The 27,358-nt window shown below is 47.9% G+C and overlaps 1 protein-coding gene across 3 annotated transcripts; it reads left to right on the forward strand.

Moving 5' to 3' along the window:
* Positions 1 to 27,080, forward strand: SLC22A5 (solute carrier family 22 member 5). 3 transcript variants are annotated; one of them, XM_054555925.2, is made up of 11 exons: positions 282 to 674; positions 8,491 to 8,562; positions 8,705 to 8,808; positions 15,627 to 15,781; positions 16,794 to 16,965; positions 18,493 to 18,619; positions 20,397 to 20,497; positions 22,169 to 22,383; positions 23,902 to 24,084; positions 25,144 to 25,279; positions 25,654 to 27,080. In XM_054555925.2, the coding sequence occupies exons 1-11, from the start codon at positions 282 to 284 to the stop codon at positions 25,739 to 25,741; spliced, it is 1,746 nt and encodes a 581-aa protein (XP_054411900.2). In that variant the 3' UTR covers positions 25,742 to 27,080. The 3 variants fall into 3 exon arrangements, with proteins under 3 accessions (XP_024103525.3, XP_054411900.2, XP_024103526.3); XM_024247757.3 differs by lacking the exon at positions 8,491 to 8,562 and having other exon boundaries at positions 1 to 674; XM_024247758.3 differs by lacking the exons at positions 8,491 to 8,562; positions 16,794 to 16,965 and having other exon boundaries at positions 15,627 to 15,800.
* The last annotated feature ends 278 nt before the right edge of the window (positions 27,081 to 27,358 follow it).

Below are 27,358 nucleotides of genomic sequence, written 5' to 3' on the forward strand. Positions count from 1 at the left end.
GCGTCCCGCCCCAGCTCCGCCTTCGCCGGCGCCGCTCTGCCTGTCGGCGGGGCGCGCCTTATGGCCCAGGCCCGGAACCCTCCCCGCCCGCGCGCCCTATGTAAGGCCGGCCGCGGCGGGACCAAGGCGGCGGTGTCAGCTCGCGAGCCTACCCTCCGCGGACGGTCTTGGGTCGCCTACTGCCTGGCTTGCCTGGTCGGCGGCGGGTGCCCCGCGCGCACGCGCAAAGCCCGCCGCGTTCCCCGACCCCAGGCCGCGCTCTGTGGGCCTCTGAGGGCGGCATGCGAGACTACGACGAGGTGACCGCCTTCCTGGGCGAGTGGGGGCCCTTCCAGCGCCTCATCTTCTTCCTGCTCAGCGCCAGCATCATCCCCAATGGCTTCACCGGCCTGTCCTCAGTGTTCCTGATAGCGACCCCGGAGCACCGCTGCCGGGTGCCGGACGCCGCGAACCTGAGCAGCGCCTGGCTCAACCACAGTGTCCCACTGCGGCTGCGGGACGGCCGCGAGGTGCCCCACAGCTGCCGCCGCTACCGGCTCGCCACCATCGCCAACTTCTCGGCGCTCGGGCTGGAGCCGGGGCGCGACGTGGACCTGGGGCAGCTGGAGCAGGAGAGCTGCCTGGATGGCTGGGAGTTCAGTCAGGACATCTACCTGTCCACCATTGTGACCGAGGTGGGTGCCGGCCCCTGCTGGGGCTGAGACCAGGGCGCGGAGGACCTGTCGCGGTCCTTGAACCCGAGCTCCTCTCTCCCAGATGCGTGCTGAACGCTGTCACTCCCCCTTCCCCAACAGTCAACACCCTAGCGATGGAGACCCTCCAGCCAGGTGGCTTGGGAACGCTTCGCGAGGTGACCTCCATCCACAGTGTGCTCCTCCCTGCACAGGTGGTCAGTCTGGCCTCCCATCCTGATGGCCACTTTGAAGAGGGTACCAGGAAGGTCCTGGCGGTCCCTGGGCGATGCTCTATGGCCCTGTGTGTGCAGGACTTACTCTAGTTGGGGTTGGGGGTGGTGAGTAGCAGAGCCAGGGCTTGGGCCAGGGGCTATCCCGTTTTTCCTCTAGTCTCTTGGTTTCTTTTTAGAAGAGAAGAAATACTTCTCTTTCCTGAACTTTTAAAAGTTAAATAAAGCATGTGTATACAACTGCCTCTTCCCTTTTTCCTCTAGTTACTCCTTCCCCTACCATCCACAACCCAAAATGACAATCTGGTCATGCCCTGTAAGTAATTGTTTGCCTTTTCCCGTGGTCAGTTGTCAGTCTTTTTTTTTTTTTTTTTTTTTTTTTTGAGACAGAGTCTCCCTCTGTCACCAGGCTGGAGCACAGTCGTGTGTTCTCGGCTCACTGCAACCTTCGCAGTCGTGCGCAACCTTCGCCTTCCGGGCTCAAGTGATTCTCCTGCCTCAGCCTCCGAGTAGCTGTGAGCCACGATGCCCAGCTAATTTTTGTGTTTTTAGTAGAGACAGGGTTTCACCATGTTGGCCGGGATGGTCTCGATCTCTTGACCTCGTGATCTGCCTGCTTTTGCCTCCCAAAGTGCTGGGATTACAACCGTGAGGCACCGCACCAGGCGGTCAGTTGTCACTCTTTAAGATCCATTCATCTGAAGATCTGTTCAGGGTGACTTGTTGACCTGGAATGTTTTCTAAGGTATTATGAGGCAAGGCTGTTGGCCAGATTTAGTTAAAACATACAACCTTAGGTCATAGGGTGTAGGGGAGCCTTTCTCATTTCTCATCCCCTTGGATTTTCCCTCTGGGTGGTTTTGTCTGTCCCCTCTGAACCTCTTGGAGCAGTTGTTGGAGCTGGATGTAGGAACATGATGTTAATGATATATGTGTTTTGTGTCTTTTTTAGACACTGGCACTCTAGCTCCCTGAAGTTTCAGCAGCATTGAGTAAGTAGCCAGTGAATAGCCCTCATTGATAGACAGGCTCACTAAATGTGCAGATGATGAATTCGCAGGTTAGAGAAGGCTTCCCAGAGGAGGAGGCCTCTCAGTGAGCCTAGGGTGTTCAGCTCAGCATAATAGTGAGCTGAAGGCCCCAATGCAGCAGCAAGAAACCACCCAGCAGGAGGGCGGAGTTCACAGAGAGGGGAGAGTTCATAGAGAGGGAGAGTGCCACAAGCCCTGGCACAGCTTCAAGCCCTGCTGGATGTTAGTGCTGAGCCTCCCCTCCTGGAGCCTCAGAGGGGCTTACAGGGGCTCTGGAGATCCCAACTGTGTTGCTTCTTGGCATCATCACCCCTCAAGGGAGTCTGAGAGGTACCCTGGGAGATTCAAGTGTGTGTGCACGTGTGTGTTTTTTCTGTTTGGAAATTTGATGTCCCCAGCATCTGGACCTGCTTTCTCCACATATATGTAGTGGGAGTGTGACCGGAGCCCCACTGGGATTTCTTAGCTAGTGACGTAGCTTCAATGTCCAGAGGCATCATGACTTGACAAAAGAAGCACTCCCTGGAGGTAGCTAACTGTGCTTTCTGGCCCATGAATCCACAGGAAATTGGAACCTTCAGTTGCCACAAATCCTGGGTCCTAGCCTCACAGGTGGGTGTTACCTTCCTGGAAGCCAGTGAGTACTGTGAAAGCAGAGGCTGTCCCTGAGGTTGCAGGCAGAGGCCACAGAGGGGAACATGACACAGGAATCCCTACAAATTCTACTTGGGGCTGCCTAAAGAAGAGGGAAGTAGTGAAGCAAGAAGAAGCTCATGGCATCTCTTGGGGTTTTACATTGACCCCTGAGGGTTCCCCGGCTTACTCTAGTCACTTGTTCCTGCTTTGCTGCCTCCATCCCACATTGGGCTGAATGGTGGTGGCATTGATGAGCTCCCAAAGGCCAGCTGTGCCAGGGGGTCTGACCTTATCTTGCTGCCAATGTCAGCCTTTTGTTTTTTAATATTTAGACTATTTATTTAGCTGTCTTAGCAGTTTCAAAGGAGTTATGTGCCCTTTCACCTACTTACATGTTGTTAGTCTTTGCAGGGAGGCCAGATTAATGCTTAGATCTTTGTTTTGGGCTACTGGAATGCTTGACTTGAAGTTCAGAGCTGCTTGTTCCCAGGTGAACAGCTACTGCTGGAAGTTGCTGCATCAACATTCTAATGGCTTTTTCTATGGCCTGTTGTCTTTCAACCCAAACCTGGCCTGCTGACCACTGCATCTAGTCCCGTGCCTGCTAAATGTCTCTAAGCTTGCCCTCTGCCCCAAATCATACATAAAGGTGTTTGTAAGTACACAGGTATTGAATTACTAGTCATATTTTTTCCACTGAAGACTGAAACCTCAGGTGTCCTGTTTGGATTTTTTTTAATTTGTTCAAGTTAAAGTACATACATGTAGTACCAAACTTTGTGGTGGATTTAGATCTTTGCATGTTCCTCAATTTCTGACACAATTCTGGATGCAGAGGGAGGTTCTCAGGAAAATTTTTATTGAATGAGTTAATGAATAATTTAAGAAATCATCTCTAAAGTTTGAGAACTAAAGAAAAATAGTTCAGTTCTTAGAAGGGAAACTTGAGGGTGGCTGAAAAGGATTGACTGGAATTTTTTAAAGGAAATGTTACTCCCCCTGCCCACTGACTGGGGCTTTGACACCACATGGATGTGGAATGAGGTGTTGGGATTGGCAGAGGGAATCTGCTAGCAATTAATAAATAAATAAATATTGGCAGGGCGTGGTGGCTCACGCCTGTAATCCCAGCACTTTGGAAGCCAAGGCAGCAGGTCATTTGAGGTCAGGAGTTCAAGACCAGTCTGGCCAACATGGTGAAACTCCATCTCTACTAAAAATACAAAAATTAGCTGGGTGTGGTGGCACGCGCCTGTATTCCCAGCTACTTGGGAGACTGAAGCAGGAGAATCGCTTGAACCCGGGAGGCAGACTTTGCAGTGAACCGAGATTGGGCCACTGCACTCTAGCCTGGGCGACAAAGCGAGACTCCATCTCAAAAGAATAATAATAATATTAATAAATAAAAATGATTTATGAGGTGAAACAGTTTTATGCCCCCATGTTTCAGGAATAGTTTGGTGGTCCACATGGTTCTCGGCTGGCCTCTCCTCTGGCCCCTCAGTCATCCCTGGGGTAGTGGGGAATTAGCCAACCCGTCATGCAGTGCTTCTTGGCCATGGACTGCCCCACCTGCGGGAAACCTGGGTGGTTTCTGAGGTTGTCTGGGCTGCCCGCTCTTTGGTTTCATCATAGCTCTGTCCAGCCTATGGACAGATAGGTTCCTTGAGAAACTTCCGGCTGGGTGTGATGGCTCATGCCTGTAAACCCAGCACTTTGGGAGGCTGAGGCAGGCGGATTACAAGGTCAGGAGTTCGAGACCAGCCTGGCCAACATGGTGAAACCTCGTCTCTACTAAAAATACACAAATTAGCCCTGCGTGGTGGCGGGTGCCCGTAATCCCAGCTACTTGGGAGGGAGGCTGAGGCAGGAGAATTGCTTGAACCCGGGAAGCGGGGGTTGCAGTAGCCAAGATCGCACCATTGCATGCCAGCCTGGGCGACAAGAGCAAGACTCCATCTCAAAAAAAAAAAAAAGAAAGAAAAAGAAAAGAAACTTGCAAGCTGCTCTGCATCGCCTTGCTCTCCACCTGTCTGCTTCTGAGAAGCCCTTGGCCCAGTCCTGGGTGGGACTCCCACTCCCTCCCCATTGTCCTGGACTAGCTTTTCTATCAGCCTTATCTTGTGTAGAGACAGATAGTCTTAGAAGATGGGAGAGCCCTCACTGTTATCCCCAAAGCTGCCTGGAGGAAAAGCCAGAGCAACCTGGGAGCTGGGGCCGGGGCTGACTCTGGGCAGCAGAGACCCGAGAGACCTGGAGCTTGAACCTCACTGTTACGCCTTTGCTGACTTCTCTCACTCAGGGGACACACAGACCCTCATCCAGGCTTTTGCAACTATATGGCAAGGCAGAGAAGCCACTTGCGGGGTCCCGTGGCCCACTATGCACGTACATAGTAGACACATCTGGCCATGAGTGGTCAGATTGAGCCACTCTCTAGCTAGCTGAGACCTGTCATCCTGGGTCAAAGTTCTGACAGTTGACACAAAGCAGGGGGTCAGGGAGCCAAAAAAAAAAAAAAAAAAAAAAAAAGTGCCAGGTGTGGTGACTCTTGCCTGTAATCCCAGGGCTTTGGGAGGCCGAGGTGGGCAGATAACCTGAGGTCAGAGTTCAAGACCAGCCTGGTCAACATGACAAAACCCTGTCTCTACTAAAAATACAAAAATTCGCCAGGCTGGTGGTGCATCCCTGTAGTCCCAGCCATTCAGGAGGCTGAGGCATGAGAATCACTTGAACCCGGGAGGTGGAGGTTGCAGTGAGCCGAGATTGTGCCACTGCACTCCAGCCTGGGCGACAGAGCAAGACTCTGTTTCAAAAGAAAAAAAAGAGTATTCTGGAGATTGAAGTTCAGGAGTTCAGGGTTCATCTCAACTTTGGGCAGTCAAGCAAGAACTAAAGTATACCAAGATGTTGAAGGTTGATACCTTTTTATTTATCCATTCATTCACTCACCTGTGTACCAAAGAGCTCCTGAGCCTCTCTTCTATACAGGGGGCACTGCCAGGAGTTGTAGAGGATGTGATAGCAAAGATAGCAAATATCTTTTCTCTTTGCTCTGACAATGCTGGGGCAAGGATTCATCATTAATTGCAGCAGGAGGCAGGACAAAATGTGTGTAGGAATATAGGAATACATGGCAATCAGTAACATGTGGTACCTAGCAGCATGTCTGACTGTTGATACGGTCAGGCTAGGTACATCCCTTCAGGGAAGAACTTCTGCCTTAGGGGCACACACCCTATCTTTTTCCCCTTCCTGCCAATTCACAGGTAAGAACATTTAGTCCCAGGGAACTATGTCATCTCTCTACTTCTCATAACTGAAAAAGCAGTGCCAATTATGTATGAGGTATAGGAGACACAATTCTCCCTCTTTTTAAAAATGTTTAACAGCTTTATTAAGGTGTAAATGACATAAAAACTGCATGTAGCTAAAGCATGCAATTTGGCACACATGTATCTCTACACCCTTGAAACTATCACCACCAGAAAGGTGCATTTCTCCTCAGGAAGAGGGGCAAGTCTAGGCCCTTTGCCAGAGTTGCTCCCAGATTGTTTTCAGGTTGGGCCTGCTTTCACAGCTCAGCCAGCTGAAGGGTGACAGCATTAGACTCATGACCCAAATCTTAAACCCACACATTCCATTTTAACATTGATACCTGTGATCATCAGCCAGTACAGCCCATCCCATGTGCCAGGAGGAGGCATCAATAAGCTGGTCTATAGCAGCTTTAATCACAGCTGGGGAGCCAGGAGCTAAGGAATGCTAGACTCCTTTGTAAACACTTTAAGTAGGGGGTACTTAGCCTGGACTCTATGTGCTTCTCATCCACCTCTTCTCAGGGGGATTCTGGCCAAGTCCTGGAGCCTACTGCAGTCCATCTGGTGGTTGACAGATATGTGGACGGATTGGCAGGCTGGGACCCAATCTATGTTTGCCCTTGTGTTCAGTTTTGAGACCTAGCACCTTTCCTGATCCTGCTCACAGACCCCCTGTGGCCAGTAGGAAAGAAGTGTTAATGCATATTTGCTTTTGGAGGGCCCAAAGCCAGGCCCAGAGAGTTGTCAAGGGCGGTCAGTGGTGGGTGGATGGCAGAGTTAACCAAGGAGTTACACACCTGCCTAGACTAAGGACAGGCTCGACCAAGTAGAGAGGGTGGGGCTAAGGGAGCCTGAGAGATGCTCTGGGGCCTATCTCAAAATAAGCACTACAGTCACCCTGTCTCCTGCAGAGATTGTCTGACCTGGTTTTAGGTCACACCCAACCTTGCCAGCCAAGGAGTCCTTAGAAGCCTGATATTGGGAGACCTGTCCTGGGATCTACAACCCCAGAACTCACTGCAGAAGCCCACGTGGATTGCTAGTCTAGCTCAGCCATATGGGTCCCCAACCCTCACCTCATGATAGTCCTGTGAGAAACTGCTGCTGACCCTTTGTTCATGTTTTCAGCTTTTCCACTATAAAAGACATGCTAGCTGGGAAATAGAGCCCATCATACTCAAGAGTGGCAGGAGCCAGGTCCTGGCCCCTAAGCTTGGCCTCACACACAGAGGCTGGCACCCTGTCATCAATTCCCTCAGCTTTTTCTCCCCCTCCACTCCCAGTCCTAGATTTAGCAGCCATGTGTGGGTGGGGGCCACTGCAGGGATACTCACCTACCTACCAGAGAGATGGCCTGTGGGTGCTGGCCCTTCTGAGGCTGTGGAGGTTGGAAGCTGTGGCAGCCTGGGCACTCAGGCTATGGTCCTCCCATGTTCTTGACTCCTGCTAGTCTGGGCTGCCTCCTGATTAGGGGTTGGATGCTCCAGTTCTTCCCTGGGTTGGGGATTGCCCCCTACTCCCAGCCCATCCAGGTCCATGCTTATTCCAAAGCGGAGGGCCAGCGGTATGCCTGCTGTGGGGGTTCTCTGTGTCCAGCCTGAGGGTTGCCTGCCAACCCCTCTGAGAGGTGCCCAGAGGCTGTGCGCCCACGCTGCCCAGCAGTGCGGAGAAGCAGGCTTGTTTTTGCCTGTTACTGGCCTGGAAGAGATGCTTTGTTCTAGGGAGCCGCATGTCCCCTTCCCTGCGTTGTTGGTGAGGAGCCAGCAGGCTCCGTGGAGGGCAGGCCAGCAGCCTGGCGCCAGGGAGGCAAGGTTCTGAGTTCCTAGGAGGGTGGCTGCTCATGTGAGAAGTCTGCAAAGGTTACTACTGAGCACCATCTCTCTGTCTGAAAAACATTTTTCATTTTTCTGTGAACCACCAAGTTTCTCATTTGGGCTTTCTTCCTGCGTTTGGCTCCTGGTTAGGCAGGCGCAGCCTGATCTAAGCGTCTGGCTGCTTCCCCATGTCTTCTGACCTCTTTTTCTGTTCATGGTAACTATAGATGGAACCACACATTGGAAGCTGGAGACTCAAGCGGTGCAACCTGTTCCTTACCCCAGTCCCTGTTTTACAAATGGGGAAATCAAGGCACAGCATGGGGTGTTGCTTATCTGAGGTTGGAAGAGTTAATAGTAGAGTGGAAGCTAAAACCCAGTTTCTTACCTCCAAGCTCAGAGCTTTCAGCTGTAATTGAGCCTAGTATAGTTGGTGTGCAGCATCAGGGATTCCAGCTCTAAAGGTCACAAGAAGGACCCAGGGGTCATTGGCCCAGGGTGGGAACCTGAGCAGAACACGTCCAGATGGTGCACTCTGTGCCCTGGCCTTAGTTTCTTGCTGGATGCTTTGGCCTGTAGAGCCCCAGAGCCCTGCTTCCAGAACCACTCCAGTGACGTTCATGCCAATGGCCTGAACCCCACTGAGCAAGGGTGCCCTGCCTCTTCCACAGCCCTGGGCTCTGCTCAGATTTTTAGGAGCAAGCATAAGAGGCCTTGCTTTCTCCAGGGTCAGCATGTGGACAGAACACTTACTCTCTGCCTGTCTCTCCTCCTCAAAATGGAAGGAAGACAATGGGGCCCACAATGCTATGAAAAACAGGATGGGAAGGAAGCCTGCTTTCTGCCTTCCTGCCCAGGTGAGCCATCACCTGACTAAGTGAGTTCACAACTCAGAGTGTGCGGGGATGGCAGGATGTTCTGACTTCATTTTCCAGGATGCCTTTGCTTTAAAACCTTTTAAAAATAAGTGAATGATACACCCCTTTGCTCATCTTGCAGTGGAACCTGGTGTGTGAGGACGACTGGAAGGCCCCACTCACGATCTCCTTGTTCTTCGTGGGTGTGCTGTTGGGCTCCTTCATTTCAGGGCAGCTGTCAGACAGGTAAGGTGTCTGTCTCCTGCAGCAGCAGGGGACCTCAGCACTGAGCAAGAAGCGTGTGCCTGGCCATTGATTTCAGTTGGTAGTATTCTTTCAGCCCAGGGCCCTGTATTTTAAAGAAGAGGAAGCTATGTCTGTGATATAGACTCCATGCCTAGTAAGAAGAGCCAACAAATCTGACTCCGTAATTCTTGCTAAGTAAAGAAACCTGAGCTATCTAAGCCGAATGTATCTGTGATCCGGTTGACTAGGTAATATGCCATGATTCACTTCTGCAGTAGCCTGGCTTGCCTCTCCTGGGTCATTGTGACTCTGTCATGCCCCTGAGCATGGGAGAGGTTGACTTCATGCACACGTGCACATGTGCTGGATTGTAGATCTGTAGTGGTGCCACGGTGTCTGCCTCTGTAGTCCCAAGAAGACCAGCGTTCTCTCTGCAAAGTGAGAGGAGCTCTCACCAGCCACTAATGGTATGACAAGCAGAACTCTTTTGTCCACAAGGCTGATGCCCGTTAGCTAAGTGGCCTGTGGTTTTGGCGTTTACTTTATGACAGGAGGGAGAATACTGTTTTGATCCATTTCTCATAAGCAGGTTATTCGTGTAATTCTAAAGCTTTTAACTCAAGGAAACATTAACGGCTTAGAGAATCCCAAACCCCTCGAAATTATATGCACAATGTTAGAGACTACATGTGAGCATTTTTTTGGAGAGAGGTCCGTAGCTTTCATGAAGTTCTTAGAGGGGTCCATTATGTTGTGTCTTCTTTCCCTGGAGCTTCAGGGTCTGTCAAAGAAGACTGTGAAGAGAGTAGCAGCCTTCAGCAAGTCCTTGGCCACATGGCACATGTGAGAACACTGCACAAATCGGTGGGTTACCTGGTGGAAAGGAGTCCCAGCATCTTCCCTGGTTTTTAATTCCTGGCCTCAAGCAATCCTCCCTCCATAACTTCCCAAAGTGCTGGGATTACAGGCATGAGACACCATGCCTGGCCAGATATTTTTTATTGTTGTTGTTTTTTGAAAAGAAGTTTCACTCTTGTTACCCAGGCTGGAGTGCAGTGGTACGATCTCGGCTCACCACAACCTCTGCCTCCCAGGTTCAAGAGATTCTCCTGTCTCAGCCTCCCGAGTTGCTGGGATTACAGGCATGCACCACCATGCCCAGCTAATTTTGTATTTTTCATAGAGACGGGGTTTCTCCATGTTGGTCAGGCTGGTCTCGAACTCCTGACATCAGGTGATCCACCCACCTTGGCCTCCCAAAGTGCTGGGATTACAGGCATGAGCCACTGCACCTGCCCAGCCAGATTTTTTTTAAAAAAACAGGTTAACCTGTTTATTATTCCTAGTTTACAGATGGAGAAAGTGAAACAGAGGGATTAAATAACTTGCCCAAGGTTTCACAGCTGGCAAGTGGCAGAGTTAGGATTTGGACCCAGGTAGCCCTGCTCCTCTATTGTGTATGGACTACTGTTCTAGGTCCCTGCTGTCCTGGAACTTGCTTTCTAGCAAGGTGGAATGTATTAAACAACCAAGTGAGGAAGTCGTTGTTGTCCTTGGCCATGGTAAGAGATACAGAGAAGTGCAGGGTGCCACAGGAGTGTCTAACAGAGGAGGTCAGGGGCGGCATCCCTGAGAAGATAAAGCATGAGCTGAGAGTGGGAAGATGAGTCGAAAGTAGCCAGCTGAGGGGTAGAGAGGAGAAAGAACATCCAGGCAAGGAGAACAGCAAGTGCTAAAGCCGGGGCTCATGAAGAGGCATTGGAGCAGTTCAAAGTCTGTGCGGTAGAGGTGCGGAGAGTGGTGTTAAGATGAAGGGGAGAGGCAGGCAGAGCCCTGGGCAGACGAGCAACCAGGGCTTAGTGGATCACAGTTATGACTTTGGGCTTCAGCCACAGAGCAGCGGTGGGCTACTGAGATTTTTTAAAGCAGTAGTGTGACAATCAGATTTGTCCTTTTTTTTTTTTTTAAAGATGCTTTGACAACCTTGTGAAGAAAGAATTGAAGGGAAGCAAAAGGTGTTGTAGAGAGACCAATTAAAAGGTTGTCACAGTAGTTCATGCCAGAGATGATGGTGGCATGGCCTAGCATGACGGTGGTAGAAATGGAGGGAAGTGGTAAGAGGTAAAATCAATAGGACTTGCCGACGGGCTGGATGTCAGAATTGAGGGAAGAAAGCTTTCTGGCCTGGGTAACTGGGTGAATGAAGGTACACTTCTCTAAGACAGAGAATGCTGGAAAAGAACCACGTTCATGGATGTTGAGTTCAATTTGTGTGTACTAAATTTGGGATGACTGTGAGACCCCTAAGTGGAGAAGTAGAGTGTGAAGTTGGCTCTATGGATATGGTACTGCATGAGAGGTTTTGGCTGGAGAAAGACATGTAGGATTTGTCAGCATATAGAACCCTCAGCAGAGCCCCAGATGGGGATGAGGTTGCCTGGGGAGAGGGGAGTGGGGAGGATAGTGGGGAACTGGGGGAGGATTGTGCTATGCTTAGAGGCCTCCCGAGTGGACATGGGAGATTCCTTCTCACGGAGCTAAGTTTAAGTGACAGCTGCGGTTCAGAGGAATGCCCTTGATGTGAAAAGGAGATACCCCAAGTTCAGAGTAGAAATGCAGTGTATTTTTCTGGGTCAGCTGTGTCATGGGTCAGCTTAAGATCCTTCTTTTTTTTTTTTTCTTTTTTTTAAATTATTATTATACTTTAAGTTTTAGGGTACATGCACACAATGTGCAGGTTAGTTACATATGTATACATGTGCCATGCTGGTGTGCTGCACCCATTAACTCGTTATTTAGCATTAGGTATATCTCCTAATGCTATCCCTCCCCCCTCCCCCCACCCCACAACAGTCCCCAGAGTGTGATGTTCCCCTTCCTGTGTCCATGTGTTCTCATTGTTCAATTCCCATCTATGAGTGAGAACATGCAGTGTTTGGTTTTTTGTCCTTGCGATAGTTTACTGAGAATGATGATTTCCAATTTCATCCATGTCCCTACAAAGGACGTGAACTCATCCTTTTTTATGGCTGCATAGTATTCCATGGTATATATGTGCCACATTTTCTTAATCCAGTCTATCACTGTTGGACATTTGGGTTGGTTCCAAGTCTTTGCTATTGTGAATAGTGCCACAATAAACATACGTGTTCATGTGTCTTTATAGCAGCATGATTTATAGTCCTTCGGGTATATACCCAGTAATGGGATGGCTGGGTCAAATGGTATTTCTAGTTCTAGATCCCTGAGGAATCGTCACACTGACTTCCACAATGGTTGAACTAGTTTACAGTCCCACCAACAGTGTAAAAGTGTTCCTATTTCTCCACATCCTCTCCAGCACCTGTTGTTTCTTGACTTTTTAATGATTGCCATTCTAACTGGTGTGCGATGGTATCTCATTGTGTTTTGATTTGCATTTCTCTGATGGCCAGTGATGATGAGCATTTTTTCATGTGTCTTTTGGCTGCATAAATGTCTTCTTTTGAGAAGTGTCTGTTCACATCCTTTGCCCACTTTTTGATGGGATTGTTTGTTTTTTTCTTGTAAATTTGTTTGAGTTCATTGTAGATTCTGGATATTAGCCCTTTGTCAGATGAGTAGGTTGCGAAAATTTTCTCCCATTTTGTAGGTTGCCTGTTCACTCTGATGGTAGGTTCTTTTGCTGTGCAGAAGCTCTTTAGTTTAATTAGATCCCATTTGTCAATTTTGGCTTTTGTTGCCATTGCTTTTGGTGTTTTAGACATGAAGTCCTTGCCCATGCCTATGTCCTGAATGGTAATGCCTAGGTTTTCTTCTAGAGGAACCTTCTTACCATGTGACACAATGATTACCTGAGGAAAGCATTTAAGTTCCAAAAGGTCTATTCCCAGGAAAACTGGAAACAAAATTTGTGAGTGTGTTTAGGACCACTTTAGTCTACAGAAGGGCTAATATAGTGTTTTTCAAACCTTTCTAAACATTTTGGCTGCAGAACTTTCATTAAAGGAGGATCATTTAAGTCTAGTAAATGAAATACACCCTAAGTGGCTAAAAGTATGGCTGTTCTGCCTGCAGCCCCTGCCTTCAATTCCCAATGCCCTGCTTCAAGCCTGTCTGTGCCCCCTTGGAAGGCCCAGGGCCCTGTGGGATGGACAGCTTCTGAGTGCATTCCTTCTGAGTAAACCAGTTCTAAAACCTAAGCTAAATAGATTACCTGAAAGCAATCAATTCATGTCCAAACTTGTCTAGGACATCAATGTAACTTTTTATACAGTATAAAGGTTTCACCTTCTTTCTGGCATATGAATATGTCTGAAATTCAAGAGCAATTAAAGTACTCCTGGGTTGTCAAAGCCCTTTATGTGACACTATTGAGTTATCTTTATGTGTCTGACTTGTAAGAGATGCACAACTCTAGGAAGAAGTAGACTGCTGTGTCCTGTTTCCAGGTATGTGTGTGTTTGCCATTTTGTTGACGGACTTTAAAAGCAAACATTTCTGGCCCCAACCCTGAACTGCCAAGGACTGGTGCTATGTAAAGGGTTCTCTGGATCTGTCTCTTCCCTACCATCCCAGGGAGCTCTTAGGAAGGGAAAGCGCATAGAGATTATACCAGCCTGCCTTGTGGTTAGGAACCACCCCTTGGTTGGCATATAGAACACGCTTGTTAAAAAAACAATGCAGGGGAAAGTAGAGTCTACTACCAGGCGAGAGTTTCTCAACCTCGACCCTATTAACATTTTGAGCCAAATAATTTTGTTCTAGGGCATTTTCCTTGGCATTTTAGAATATTTAACAACATATCTGGCCTCTACTCATTAGATGCCAGTGTACCCCAAGTGATGGAAAAAAACAACAACAACAACAACAGAAGAAAACCTCTTATATTGAGGAAAAACACCAAATTTTTCCACATAGTTGCAAGACCTTATGCAATTTGCCTCCTAGCCACCACTGTACTCTTGAATTGCACGCCTGATGCCAACCACACTGGTTCCTCTGTTCACCATGCCCCCTCCAGCCACGGGGATGTGTGGTCTTCTCAGAGTCTGAAGCATTCCCCACCCACCGCAACCCACCCCCTGTGGCCTTTAACCATGCTGGCTAATTCAGGATCCCTAGTTCCTTATGACTTTCCTTTATAACGTCTACCAGAAATTGGGGGAAAAAAGTGTTATTATAGGATTAATGTTGGTCTTCCCCACTATACTGTGAATATCATTGAGAGCTTGGTCCCTACACCTTAAATCCCCCATTGTCAACTATTTTTTCCCATCTCAGTGTCCCATGATTAAGGAGACCCTCCCTGAATGTCCAGTTCCCCAACCCTTACCCCTAGTCCAGGGTAGCTTCCTTCCTTGTGCCTCTCATGAACCTGCATGCCGATCCTTCAGTGCACTTGACTCAGTGTGTAATTGTATATTCAGTAGGGTGTTGTTAGATTAAAATGTGGTTAATATGTGTTTCACCAGTTATACTGTGACACTCCTTAAGGGCAGAAACAGCATCTTTTAAAATTCATTGATATCCAAGTGCCCTCTCTAATAGATGCTCAATAAATATTGAATGAAAGTGGGTGTCAGCCAGTACTGGCCAGACTCAAACTGAACCCACTGCTTCCCACTAGCTTGACTTTTTCCTCCTGTTTGTGGCACTCTCTTTAAAACAAACCAAAATAAACCCAACTTTAAAAACTTTTTAAAATGAGCACGGATACAGAAAACCACACAGAACAAATGTGTAGCTTAATGAATTTTTTTCAGAGAAATAACCTTATGACCACCACCAAGTCAAGCAGTAGAACTTTGCTGTCCACTGAGAAGCCCTGTCCATGTGCCCCATCCCAATTACAGCATCCTCTCTCTCTCTCCCCATTAAGTAACCACTAGCCTGACTCCTGTAATAATCACTTCCTTGTGAGTTTTTTTAGTTTTATTATCGAAATATGCATCCTTGACACAAGTTTAGTGTTGCCCACTTAACATATTTGATGTCTTTTAGTCTACTTAATCTATGGATTCTCCTTCTATCCCCTTCTATGCCTTACTGATTATCTATGAAGAACCTGAGCTGTTCCATCTATAGAATTTCCCAGTCTGGATTTGTTGATTGCACACTGATGATGCAGTTGAGCACATTCCTCTATGCTCTGCATTTCCTCAAAATTGGCAGTTGGATCCAGAGACTTGAGATTCAGGTTCTGATTCAGGTTCAGTCCTTTTGGCAAGACCATAGGAAGCATGCAATGCCTGACTGTCTCTTTATGATGTTAACAGTAATTAGTATATAATGCATATATCTATTAATCCATTGGGGACTATAAATGGTATTATTCTAATTTTATTACCTTTTCATTTAAAAGTTAGAATACTTTTATACATGATACTACCTCTTATCTATTATTGGTTGCTGTTCACATAGTTTACAAAGGAAAATCAGGACAAATGCTTCTTTCTCTTTATTTGCCAGTTTTCATTTATAATGAATTGTTTCTCTGTTATTCTCCAAATTTGGCAGATTCTTTTTTTAAAAAAAAAATCATTATGAATGTATGGATTAAATAATTGATGTATTTCAGTCTCTTGCAATCATTATCATAATTGTAGCATTGCTTTTTAGGCAACCCTGGTACCCAGGCTGTACATTTGTCATGGGGAGTGGGGAGGGGGAGAAATAGCATGGGCACTGTGAGACCGAGACTGTCCCTGGCAGCCAGTATTCTGGCAACACTGTTCACACCTGCTTACTGGATGGATCTTGGGAAAGCCCCACTTGGTGGAGCCCATTCTTGCTGCCCTTTTCCAGCTGGTTATCTGTCACTCTCCTTTTCTTCCCAGGTTTGGCCGGAAGAATGTGCTGTTCGTGACCATGGGCATGCAGACAGGCTTCAGCTTCCTGCAGATCTTCTCGAAGAATTTTGAGATGTTTGTCGTGCTGTTTGTCCTTGTAGGCATGGGCCAGATCTCCAACTATGTGGCAGCATTTGTCCTGGGTATGGCCATCAGGTTGGAGTTGAGTACTTGATCCTGTATTTCACCATCATCCCATCACCTACCTTTCTGGAGACAGCTGTGATGTCCCTCAAGGGGGACAGGGTTTCTAACAAAACCAGCCAGAGCTTCCTGGTGAACCTTACTTACAGGCAGGGAAACTGAGCCAGACATGAGACCAGCAGCACAATGGCCTGACTTCTGATTTCCAGTTCTTTTCTGGCCTCTGGGCTGTGGCTCCTTGATCTTAGTACTTGATGGTCAATTTACTAGGACTCGCCAGAGATTCTCCATTTACAAAAAGGGCCTGCTACTGCACAGGGCTGAGCCAGCCCCAGAAAGAGGGCGGCATGGTTGGAGGAGGAGGGGCTGTGACTGGCAAGCTTGCTAAGGTAGAGAACCCCTTGTCTGCAGAGCACTGTGGCTGGTGATATCTACGGACAAGAATAAATTGATAGGAAGGGGCTTTCGTCACCTTCAGGGTTTTAATTCAGAGTGCACACTGCAGGGCTTTGTCTCAAATGTGCCAGCCTGTTGTCACTGAGAAGCTGCCAGGCCGGCCTGTGTTTGGAGGAACCTGACTCTAACTGATAAGGCCTTTGAGTTCCTTGGGTTGTATTGTTGAAAGGGTTGTTTTTTCTTTTCATATTTAATATTCTTTCCTTGAGGCTTAAGTCAGCATGTGCTGACTTAGTAATGACTTCACTTTTAATAAATTCTTTCTCATGTGAGGATTAAAGGGGGCCTAGTGTGGCATCTTTAGCACGTGGCTTCAGAACATGGTGAAATTTTCAAGAGAGAACTGTTGCCTGGGGGCCTGAGAGGCCACAGGGATGCACCCCCCGGAGACGGTCAGACAGGAGGGGTTCAGAACGCCATCCGCTCCGTAGCGCCAGGAACTTAGAGAGAGTTCTCGCTGTTTTCTTGTCTGTGTATTCACAAAGATACCATAAAAAATTAATAAGGAAGGGACCCAAATGAAACTGCTAACTCGACCTCCCTTGTTTTGAACAGGGACAGAAATTCTTGGCAAGTCAGTTCGTATAATATTCTCTACGTTAGGAGTGTGCATATTTTATGCATTTGGCTACATGGTGCTGCCACTGTTTGCTTACTTCATCCGAGACTGGCGGATGCTGCTGGTGGCGCTGACGATGCCGGGGGTGCTGTGCGTGGCACTCTGGTGGTGAGTGTGACTCTGTGCCCCGTGTGCCCACTGGCAGGATGATTTCTGTCTGGCCTTCACTAGAGGGCAGCAACAACCCATGAATCCCTATTTTGTCTCCCAGAGACAGGAAGCATAGATTATTTATAAATTATTTCAGAATGTTTTCTCCACGCTCAAAAGAGCCAAAACAAAACAGAATCCCATGACAGCAACAGATTTGCTCTCAGCCCTGTGCTGGGTTGCCCCAAGTGCGGGGAAAAGTAGCAGTAGCTGTGAGAAGATGGGGTCCAGCATGCCCTGTAGGAAGTTCCCAAGCCTCAGGGCAGGACAGTGTAGGCCCTAGTTCTGGCTGTGTGCTGCTGAAGCCTCATGCCACAGGCACTGGCACCAAAAGCAAGAGTCCTCAGGGTTGCCGCATGGAGGAAGCCAGGCTCCTTCTGCACCACCAAGGTAGAGGAGTTGAACAGGCAGAGAAGAGGCCATTCCAGACCAAGAGGGGAACACAGCAGAGGAGCTAAGGTGGGAATCACCCCTTGCAGGTGGAGAAGGTGAGATCACCAGCCCAAGTGGAGCAGAGAGCATTTCAGGGCATAGTGGGAGAGTAAGCTGCACATCATGGGGCCCAGTCATGGCCGAGGGTGGGGGGCGGCTACCTGGTCCCAGCAAGGTGGAAAATAATATCCATAGAGCACTCAAGTGCCTTGATAAACATGCTAATTTTTTTCCTTTTTTTCTTTTCTCTTTCTTTTTTTCTTCCCCCCCGCCCCCCGCCGGACAAAGTCTCTGTTGCCCAGGCTGTAGTGCAGTGGCGTGATTTCCACTTACTGCAACCTCCGCCTCCCCAGTTCAAGCAATTCTCATGTCTCAGTCTCCCAAGTAGCTGGGACTACAGGTGCCTGCCACCACACCTGGCGAATTTTTTTGTATTTTTTTGTAGAGACGGGTTTCACTATGTTGGCCAGGCTGGTCTCGAACTCCTAGCCTCAAATGATCCACCTGCCTCGGCCTCCTAAAGTGCTGGGATTATAGGAGTGAACCACCGCACCTGGCCAAACATGCTATTTTAGGTAGAGTATCTGACTAATCTGTTGGATAAATCAGGGGTAGGGTGAGGAGAGAAGAGAAGCTAAGAGGCCAGTGCAGAAGCTTCTGTTGGTGTCGGGGACAGGGAGGAGAGTGAAGCAGGGCCTGGGCTGACATACACATGCACAGAAGCCAGGCTTCCGGAGCTCATCTTGCACCCATCTCCTCAGTCCAGCAGATGGCACCACTGCTCTTCGGAAATGGAGGTGGCCAGCCAGCATGGGGATGCCGTCAGGGGGTGCAGGGCTCTCCCATTTTTGTGCGGTGTGGTGTACACAAAAGCTCATCCACCCCAGGTTATTGCTGTGTGTGGATCAGCTCTTTGCTTCTGGCTTGTGATCACCAAACATTCCACAAGCTCTGGTTCTGCAACCTCATTCCCACCTATGGCTGTGCTCTGCCTGGTCTGTGGGTCCGCTGTTGGCAGGGAGGCCTCACTGAGATCGGACCTTGTACTGCCAGGTTCATCCCTGAGTCCCCCCGATGGCTCATCTCTCAGGGACGATTTGAAGAGGCAGAGGTGATCATCCGCAAGGCTGCCAAAGCCAATGGGATTGTTGTGCCTTCCACTATCTTTGACCCAAGTGAGGTAAGCACCATGTGGGTGCGGGTGAGAGGGACAGACTGACCGTGATTTGAGAGCAGCAGCACCCAGCCCTGAAGTCCTCCCTGCTCACAGCAGCCCAGCCCTCTCTCTGCCCAAGCCCCAACTGCCCACTCCCCCCAACCCCCCATCCCCCCACTCCCCACCCCCACACGGGCCCTGTTAACACTCAGAAGTTGAGGAACAGGTTACAGCTGCCTCACTCTTTTCACCACGGGTTTCAGATTTTCATTTTTTTACTTCCTTTCTAGGCAATCATATATTTTAACCATTACTTCTAACAATAAATACTCTTTTTGAGTAATAAGCCTTTCATAAAGTCAGCATTTGGGGAAATCATTGTTTCTTATACCTAAGGTGGCTTGTCATCTTACAAAGCTAACCCCGAACGTAAAATGTAAAGCACAAATAGATTTGGAGTTAGAAGTATTTCATCTCTTGAGTATTAGCAATTATTCATTAAAAAGAAAAAAAAAGTGTTTAGTCTCTTTCTGCCTTCCAATGGTTAATTATTGCATATCATCTTGGAGTCAGGTCCTTTTTGATGTCCACCTCTTCCCCCTACCCCACCCCTCCCATCAACCCTGTTCTCACACACCATGACTCATTTCTTGGCTCTACCTAGTTCCTGGTTCTTGCTTTTCCTTCCCGTTCCCTCTCCTACCATCTCTGTAGCAGGCAGTTTTCCTTGGTCTCGTGACTGTGAGAGGTTAGAAGCTGTAAATGCTGCCTCGTGTGGTTCTGGAATGTGTCTGTGGTCTGACTGGAAGATGAGGGGTTGGCTGTGGGAACAGCCACAAGCAGCCATGCTGAAGTGTGAGAGGCAGGCATGGTTGGGCTTGGAAAAGAGGGAACAGTTATTGTAGACACGGAGGCCAATGGCCACTGCCAGCCCTGCAGACTTCCCAGTGAGTGGTGGCCCAGCAGCCACTGTCAGCATGCACCAGAAAGGGGTCCTGTGCGCAAAGGTCAGGCAGGAGTGTGGCAGAGGGCTTTTAAGTTAGGTGGTTTTGGGGGCTTTTAAGTGAGGGGTCAATCTGGGTGAATGCATAAGCCCCACTGGCATCTTTGAGGAAATGAGGCTATTTCAGGGGATCCTTTCAGTCCAAAGTTGACCTTTTGTTGAACTTCTAACTCTGGAAAAACAAGCTCCAAACCTGGGTTTGCTTAAGAAAGCAACATCAGTGTGTTTAGACGTGTGGTTTATTAATGGCCTTGGCTGTGCTGAATTTTGTAGGAAGTCACTCTGGGTGAAGCTCAGGTCAATTTTCCTGTTTTTCTATTTGAATTCTTTTTCCCTGGAAGCACACCAGTAACTACATAGTATAAGGACTCAAAACATTAACTTTTAAAAAATATCAGACCAAAAAACCACACAACCAGGTTCTCTCTCTGACCCAGAGGGCAGGGAGCCAGCCTTGGGGAGGAATACTTAGAGGCCTCCTTGGAATGTGGCCACCGACAGGAAGATGTGGGGGTGCAGTGAGGAAGCTGTCAGCCTGGGCCTCTGTCTTCCTGTACGCTTGAGGGACTGGTCACTTACTTTTCCTCATTTTCATTCACTCCGATTTGTTACTGACAAGGCCTAGGGAAGTTTTCACAGCCTAAAACACAGTCAGTATACTTACTGTTCTTAGAAACATAACACACCCCGACTCTGAGATGCAGACAGCTAAGATGCCAGGGATTCAAGTATGTTATTGTGTGCTCTGAGTCTCTGACCACCTCTTCTTCCCATACACTTATCATGTTGTTCCTGCAGTTACAAGACCTAAGTTCCAAGAAGCAGCAGTCCCACAACATTCTGGATCTGCTTCGAACCTGGAATATCCGGATGGTCACCATCATGTCCATAATGCTGTGGTATGTAAAAGAGACCTGCCTGAGGCTTCCAGACAAAGCTTCTTGAAGTGGCCATTGGGCCTCTTGTTTACAGACATGCCTCGGACCAAAATTCAAAGCCTATGTCATCAGAGAGTGAAAAGGATATGTCTTGTGTTAGATGGAAAAAATGGGCGTGTCACAATTCTTAATGGGATGGAACCTCAGAAAAGGGAATGAAAACAATTGTGGAGGCTGTTTTGGGAAATATGGACTCTTGCGGGGATTCTCTCCAGATCTTAAGATGAATCCTTGCCCAATTTGGGTCATTTAGTTCCTGTCTCCTACCCAGTCACTGACAGTGGCTGAGGAGGCCAGGTAGGGCTTTTAAGAAGAATCTGAGTGAAGACACCATGTCCTGTAGGCTGCAGAGGCTGCCAGTTACTTTCTGGAAATGTCGAAGTGGGATGTGCTCCTCCTGGGATGTCCATAAACGGTCCTGGAGTCAGCGCTATAGCCTAGATGTCCTCACCATGCCACTAATGAGGCATTTCACAAAGTGTGTCAGAAAGGGACTTGTGAATTACCAGGGAGAGGAAACATGTCCAAGTGCACCTCGCTAGCTTTTGCTCAGCGGCCGAACCCTGGGATTCTAGGCGACTTCTGGAGCCTGGTGGGTGAGCAGTGAGAAGATGGGCGAGGAGGGCAGACTTCATTTCAGAATCCTTATTACTAGTCTCATCCAGCTTTGAGGCAGTCAGCCACTGTGCCTACTGAGGGGGTGCTATGAGTCACCCGCTTCCAAGGAATGGCCCAGGATCCCTCCAGGCAGTTCACCATTCCCTGAGTTGGCCTCAAGACAGGAGCAGCTTGTAGCCTGCACCACAGACATGCCAGCCTGTGATGAGTCACCCACTTTTGTGTTCACCCAGGCTATCCTCCCTGCTCTGGATTTCCTGGGGACTCATGCACATACTCTTTTTATTGTACCAGCTGTGGTTCCACCTGCAGATGAGTCAAAACAGTCTAATCCATAAAGGTCTGGTTTGTCAAAGAGTGTGGGTCATCAACAGAGAGAATGCCTACTGGGGATGCCCAGGTCAGGGGCACTGCAGGGCATCCTGATGAGAGGCAGTGTGGCCCCTCCATTGGGAACCACCTCTCTGCTCCACAAGTACCGCGGGCCTGGTGTCAGCTGTCTCTGACCAGCCCCTTCCTGACTGGTCACCACAGGTAGTGTGTGAGGGTCTCTCTCCAAGTGTTTGACCTAATGTTGTTCCTTTTGTTATCTTATCCCCCCAATCCTATCACACCTCACTTGATGTCTGCCTCCTGACTCATTCTCTAGCTCCTTCTGCAGTTGCTGGATTTGAGGAAGTTCAGCTTAGGATTTTTAAAGCTGAAAGGCAGGTTGGAATTTTTCTTTTCAATGAAGTAAATCTATCTGAATTATACAAGCTTTTTTGCTGGGACACTGTCTATATGGAAGGCTCTGAGAGTGCACTGGTGTAGGGTTTACGCTGTACCACTTGGGCTGGGGAAAATTATCTTTTGATCTATGAAGTAAGACGCAGGGTTACAGTTACTGCTGCCTTACTAGTCTCTGCTTAAAGATGGTTTGGAATGTACTGAAATAATTGCGTTGTAAAAGTTGTACAGGTTGGGAAAGATGTGGATACTGCTTTTCCAGCTTTCTTCTGCACTCTGTTTCAGGATGACCATATCAGTGGGCTATTTCGGGCTTTCGCTTGATACTCCTAACTTGCATGGGGACATCTATGTGAACTGCTTCCTTTCAGCGATGGTTGAAGTCCCAGCATATGTGTTGGCCTGGCTGCTGCTGCAATATTTGCCCCGGCGCTATTCCATGGCCACTGCCCTCTTCCTGGGTGGCAGTGTCCTTCTCTTCGTGCAGCTGGTACCCCCAGGTAGGGACCATGTGCATCTATGGTTTGGGGTCTTCACTGAGTCTCTTACTCTCTACCAGGCTGTCTCAATTAATAAAGAGAATAAAATCAAGCCCATCACAGCTCCTTTGCATATATACATTCTTGGCCTAAAAATCAATAGAAAGTGTCTTCTGAGACTAGAACACTTATGGCCTGGGTGTTGAGGGAGTGAGAAAAAGCAGCCATTGGGGCTGTTGGTTAATTTTACTCTGTACCCAAGTTAATGTTCTCATACTGTTTTCCACTGCAGAAGAAGAGGGAAGAAATTGCTATCCCATCCCCTTTTTTCCTGGCCCTGTCTTCTTTATTTATTCAACAAATAGCTATGGCATGCCTACCATGGGCTGGGCACTATGCTCGGTGATAACGATACACAAGAAAACAAGCCAAGCAGAACCCCAGGCCCTCATGAAATGTACATCCTAGTTGAGAAGACAGACAACAAACAAGTAAATAAAATGCTTAATATAGTTCAGACTGTGTTACCTTCTAGGAATACAAATGAAGGACAATGCCGAGTTAGTTTACATAGTCACGGATAGTGTTCCTGCAGTTCAGCAGAAATGTACATAAAGTGACAGAAAGCCCTGAAGAAGTCTAGGAGAACATTTTAGGAAGAAGAAATGGCAAAGGCAGTGACCCTGAGGAGGGGATGAGCCTGGCATGTTTGAGGAGGAGGGAGAAGGGGAGGGGCCAGACCACTGAGAGGGCCTCACAGACCCTTAGCAGGATTTTATTTCTGAAACTATCTTGGTATCCCACAGATGGGTGGGAGGTAGCCATTTCCAGTAATTTATAGAACAGCTCATGGGCCCTCATCTCTCCCTCTCCATCACTGTGCCCAGAGTCTTCAGTGTACCTGTAGATTTGGGAGCCTCTGATGGTCACTTTTGGGCCCATCAGGCTGGGAACACTCCATGGGAACAGCTCCCCATGGGATGTGGCAGGAGGAGCCCAGAACCTATGTAGAGGCTCACAGCTGAGCTCAGAGTGATCTTCAGGTCACACATAGCTCTCCCATCAGCACAGCACAGAGAGATTAGAAGATCAATTCGAGATTCTGATGGCCTATGATTTTTTTGAGGTCTGAGTGGGAAGAAAGCATGAAATGAGTTAGAACTGAATTCTCCATTCATCTAAACATCATGAGTTAATTCCATAGTGCCTGCAGTGTGAGGTTCTGGGGTGACAGCTAATCCCTGACAGACATGTCTTTAATGACTTATGGACTGGGAAGCAGGTTGATTGTACTATTGAGGAGCTTACTCTGGTGGTCTCCAGGCTGAGGAAAGTGCATGTCCTTATAGCTGCAGGTCCCCAGCCTCCTTTCAGCAATCAATTTGGAGGGAAGTCGTGGCTATATCCCCTTCCCCCACAATAGGAAGTGATAGAAACTGACTCCCCAAAAAATTTGGGAAGAAAGTGTTTGTTTTGCTCTCAATAGCTGCATGCCATGGGTTGGTACCTACTCCTACCCTCTTTCCTTTGCTTCTCCAGACTTGTATTATTTGGCTACAGTCCTGGTGATGGTGGGCAAGTTTGGAGTCACAGCTGCCTTTTCCATGGTCTACGTGTACACAGCCGAGCTGTATCCCACAGTGGTGAGAAACATGGGTGTGGGAGTCAGCTCCACAGCATCCCGCCTGGGCAGCATCCTGTCTCCCTACTTCGTTTACCTCGGTAAGTCCCATGAGCCAAGGGCACACTAGAGCAATGGGATGGAAGTACTAACTGGCTTGAATGTGAGCAGAAGGTTGCGTGTTAACAGGAAAACAAGTTCATACAGCACATGGGCTCCATCCAGTACTGGATCTTTGGCCGGGGAGGGTTCTTGTCCCAGTGCACTGGCCCTCACTTTCAAATGGAAAACAACCTATAGATTACCTAGAAATTGATGAGAATATTAGAGGGTTTGTTTCTGTTTTAGCCATCCCAGGCCTTCCATCAGAGACTACAATTCCTTTATCCTAAGAACCTACAGAGTGGTTTAGGGAGCCAGTGTGCTTAGTTGGAGAAATTTCTTGGAATCAGAGTTTAAAAGGAACATGAGGGGAAAGATGTCCATGCAAGAGGTCTGATGAACTGAAAATTACCATAACCTGGAGCACTATAGAGTGATTTTATCTTGTGTGAAGATCCACCCTATGCCATTTTATGTAGCAGGTCTCCAGTTTTCTCTTCTCAGAATTATGTCTTCATAGCACCTGCAGTTTCCCTGCACATCCCTAGCCAGTACCTCTTCAGGGAGGGTGGCACCCACCTGAGAGTACTCAGAGTGCTTTGTGAACATGCTATGTAGATCTCAAAGCAAGCAAAAGCACCCTGCCTAATCTGAAGGCAGATCACATGGGCTGGGACACATCTGCAGAGGGGGAAGTTATTTCTATCCCTGGACAAGTACCTCGGGTTCCTTGGAAACCCAACCTTGGGAAATAAGAATAATTAGCATGGCCCAGAAATAGGAATAATCAGCATGGCCCAGCTCTTCTCCTGCAACCGCCCCTTTGTACTCCTCCCCTGCATGGTGGAACACTGCTGGGATCTGGGCGTGCCTGTGCCAGCTCTGGGTTCTGAAACCTGTCTAGGTGCCAGATTCTAATCTGACTGCTCAGACTGTGGGAGATGTGAGACCAAGAAGGAAAGTGATCCCCTTCCAGAGTCCTGGGAGCATAAAGGGGTAGATGAGAGACCAAGTCTAACTGCAGCCCTGGGCCTGAGGCTCTGTCTGCTTTGCCATAGGTGCCTACGACCGCTTCCTGCCCTACATTCTCATGGGAAGTCTGACCATCCTGACAGCCATCCTCACCTTGTTTCTCCCAGAGAGCTTCGGTACCCCACTCCCGGACACCATTGACCAGATGCTAAGAGTCAAAGGGTAAGAAGACCTCCTCCATCAGTGTTGACATACTGGGTCTGGGTCTGGCCAAGGTCTCAGGAGCCCCTCACAATAGAGCTACTCGCAAACTCCCTCTCACAGACACCATGAACTAGTTTAGCCATTAAAGGGTTGTAAATGGCAAGGTGCTTACTTATAGCCCATCCTCTCTGGTCTGTTCCTGTGTGGACATGTCACTATACACATCTCCATGGCAGTAGCCGCACTGGATAGCGCAGAGGCTAGAAGAAACCTTTCAGAATCTGCTGCAGGATTCTCTTCCCAGGGAAGATATCCTCAGTTCTTGTTTTTTTGGAGACTGGGAGGCATCTTTTTAAAATGTGTTACTGACATATTTTTGCTTGTTTTTATAGAATGAAACACAGAAAAACTCCAAGCCGCACAAGGATGTTAAAAGATGGTCAAGAAAGGCCCGCAATCCTTAAAAGCACAGCCTTCTAACATCGCTTCCAGTAAGGGAGAAACTGAAGAGGAAAGACCGTCTTGCCAGAAATGGCCAGCTTGTGCAGACTCCAAGTCCTTCAGTGACAAAGGCCTTTGCTGTTTATCCTCTTGACCTGTGTCTGACTTGCTCCTGGATGGGCACCCACACTCAGAGGCTACATATGGCCCTAGAGCACCACCTTCCTCTAGGGACACTGTGGCTACCTACAGACAACTTCATCTAAGTCCTAACTATTACAATGATGGACTCAGCACCTCCAAAGAAGTTAATTTTTCACTACAACCAGTGAGATCTGGAGGAATGTGAGAAGCATATGCTAAATTTACATTTTAATTTTAGACTACTTGAAAAGGCCCCTAATAAGGCTAGAGGTCTAAGTCCCCCACCCCTTTCCCCACTCCCTTCTAGTGGTGAACTGTAGAGGAAAAGGAAGTAATTGCACAAGGAGTTTGATTCTTAGCTTTTCTCAGTTACAGAGGACATTAACTGGATCATTGCTTCCCCAGGGCAGGAGAGCGCAGAGCTAGGGAAAGCGAAAGGTAATGAAGATGGAGCAGAATGAGCAGATGCAGATCACCAGCAAGTGCATTGATGTGTGAGCTCTTAAGACCACTCAGCATGACAACTGAGTAGACTTGTTTACATCTGTTCAAAGCACTGGGCTTGTCCAGGCTCATAATAAATGCACCATTGAATCTACTATTCTTGTTTTCCACTGCTGTGGAAACCTCCTTGCTACTATAGCGTCTTACGTATGGTTTAAAGAAAATTTATCAGGTGAGAGAGATGAGTAACCTTGTCTTTTCTCTCAAAGCTGTAACGTGGGTTTTGTTTTATTGTTTATTTGTTTGTTGTTGTATCCTTTTCTCCTTAAGTTATTTGCCCTTCAGAATACACTTGGGAAAGGCTGGTTCCTTAGCCTCCTGATTTGTGTCTTTTTTTTTTTTTAAACACGGACTCACTCTGGCAATTGTCTGCAGCTGCCACTGGTGCAAGGCCTTACCAGCCCTAGCCTCTAGCACTTCTCTAAGTGCCAAAAACAGTGTCATTGTGTGTGTTCCTTTTTTGATACTTAGTCATGGGAGGATATTACAAAAAAGAAATTTAAATTGTGTTCATAGTCTTTCAGAGTAGCTCACTTTAGTCCTGTAACTTTATTGGGAGATATTTTGTGTTCAGTGTAATTGTCTTCTCTTTGCTGATTATGTTACCATGGTACTCCTAAAGCATATGCTTCACCTGGTTAAAAAAGAACAAACATGTTTTTGTGAAAGCTACTGAAGTGCCTTGGGAAGTGAGAAAGTTTTAATAAGTAAAATGATTTTTTAAATAACAGCAACTGCCTAGAATCTTTATTTCTAGAGTTTAGTGAGCCTGTGCCACACTGTCACCTGCCTTTTCTCTGTATCAGCTTGGGCTAATTCTAGCAATGGCTGGGATTAATCTCTAAGACTAAAATTTGATTCTTGTGCACTAGAATTCTTCACTTTATTGACTATGAGCTGAGCCAGGCTTCTTGCACAAATGTTGTATCTTGGGTTCCCTTGAAAGTAGAGCCTGAGACAAGTGCTTCTGTGCAGTTAAGCAGTTTATGCTTTGGGGACAAGATTCCA

This window comes from Pongo abelii, chromosome 4 (assembly GCF_028885655.2).
Source record: "Pongo abelii isolate AG06213 chromosome 4, NHGRI_mPonAbe1-v2.0_pri, whole genome shotgun sequence".
In the NCBI taxonomy this organism is placed as follows: Eukaryota; Metazoa; Chordata; class Mammalia; order Primates; family Hominidae; genus Pongo; species Pongo abelii.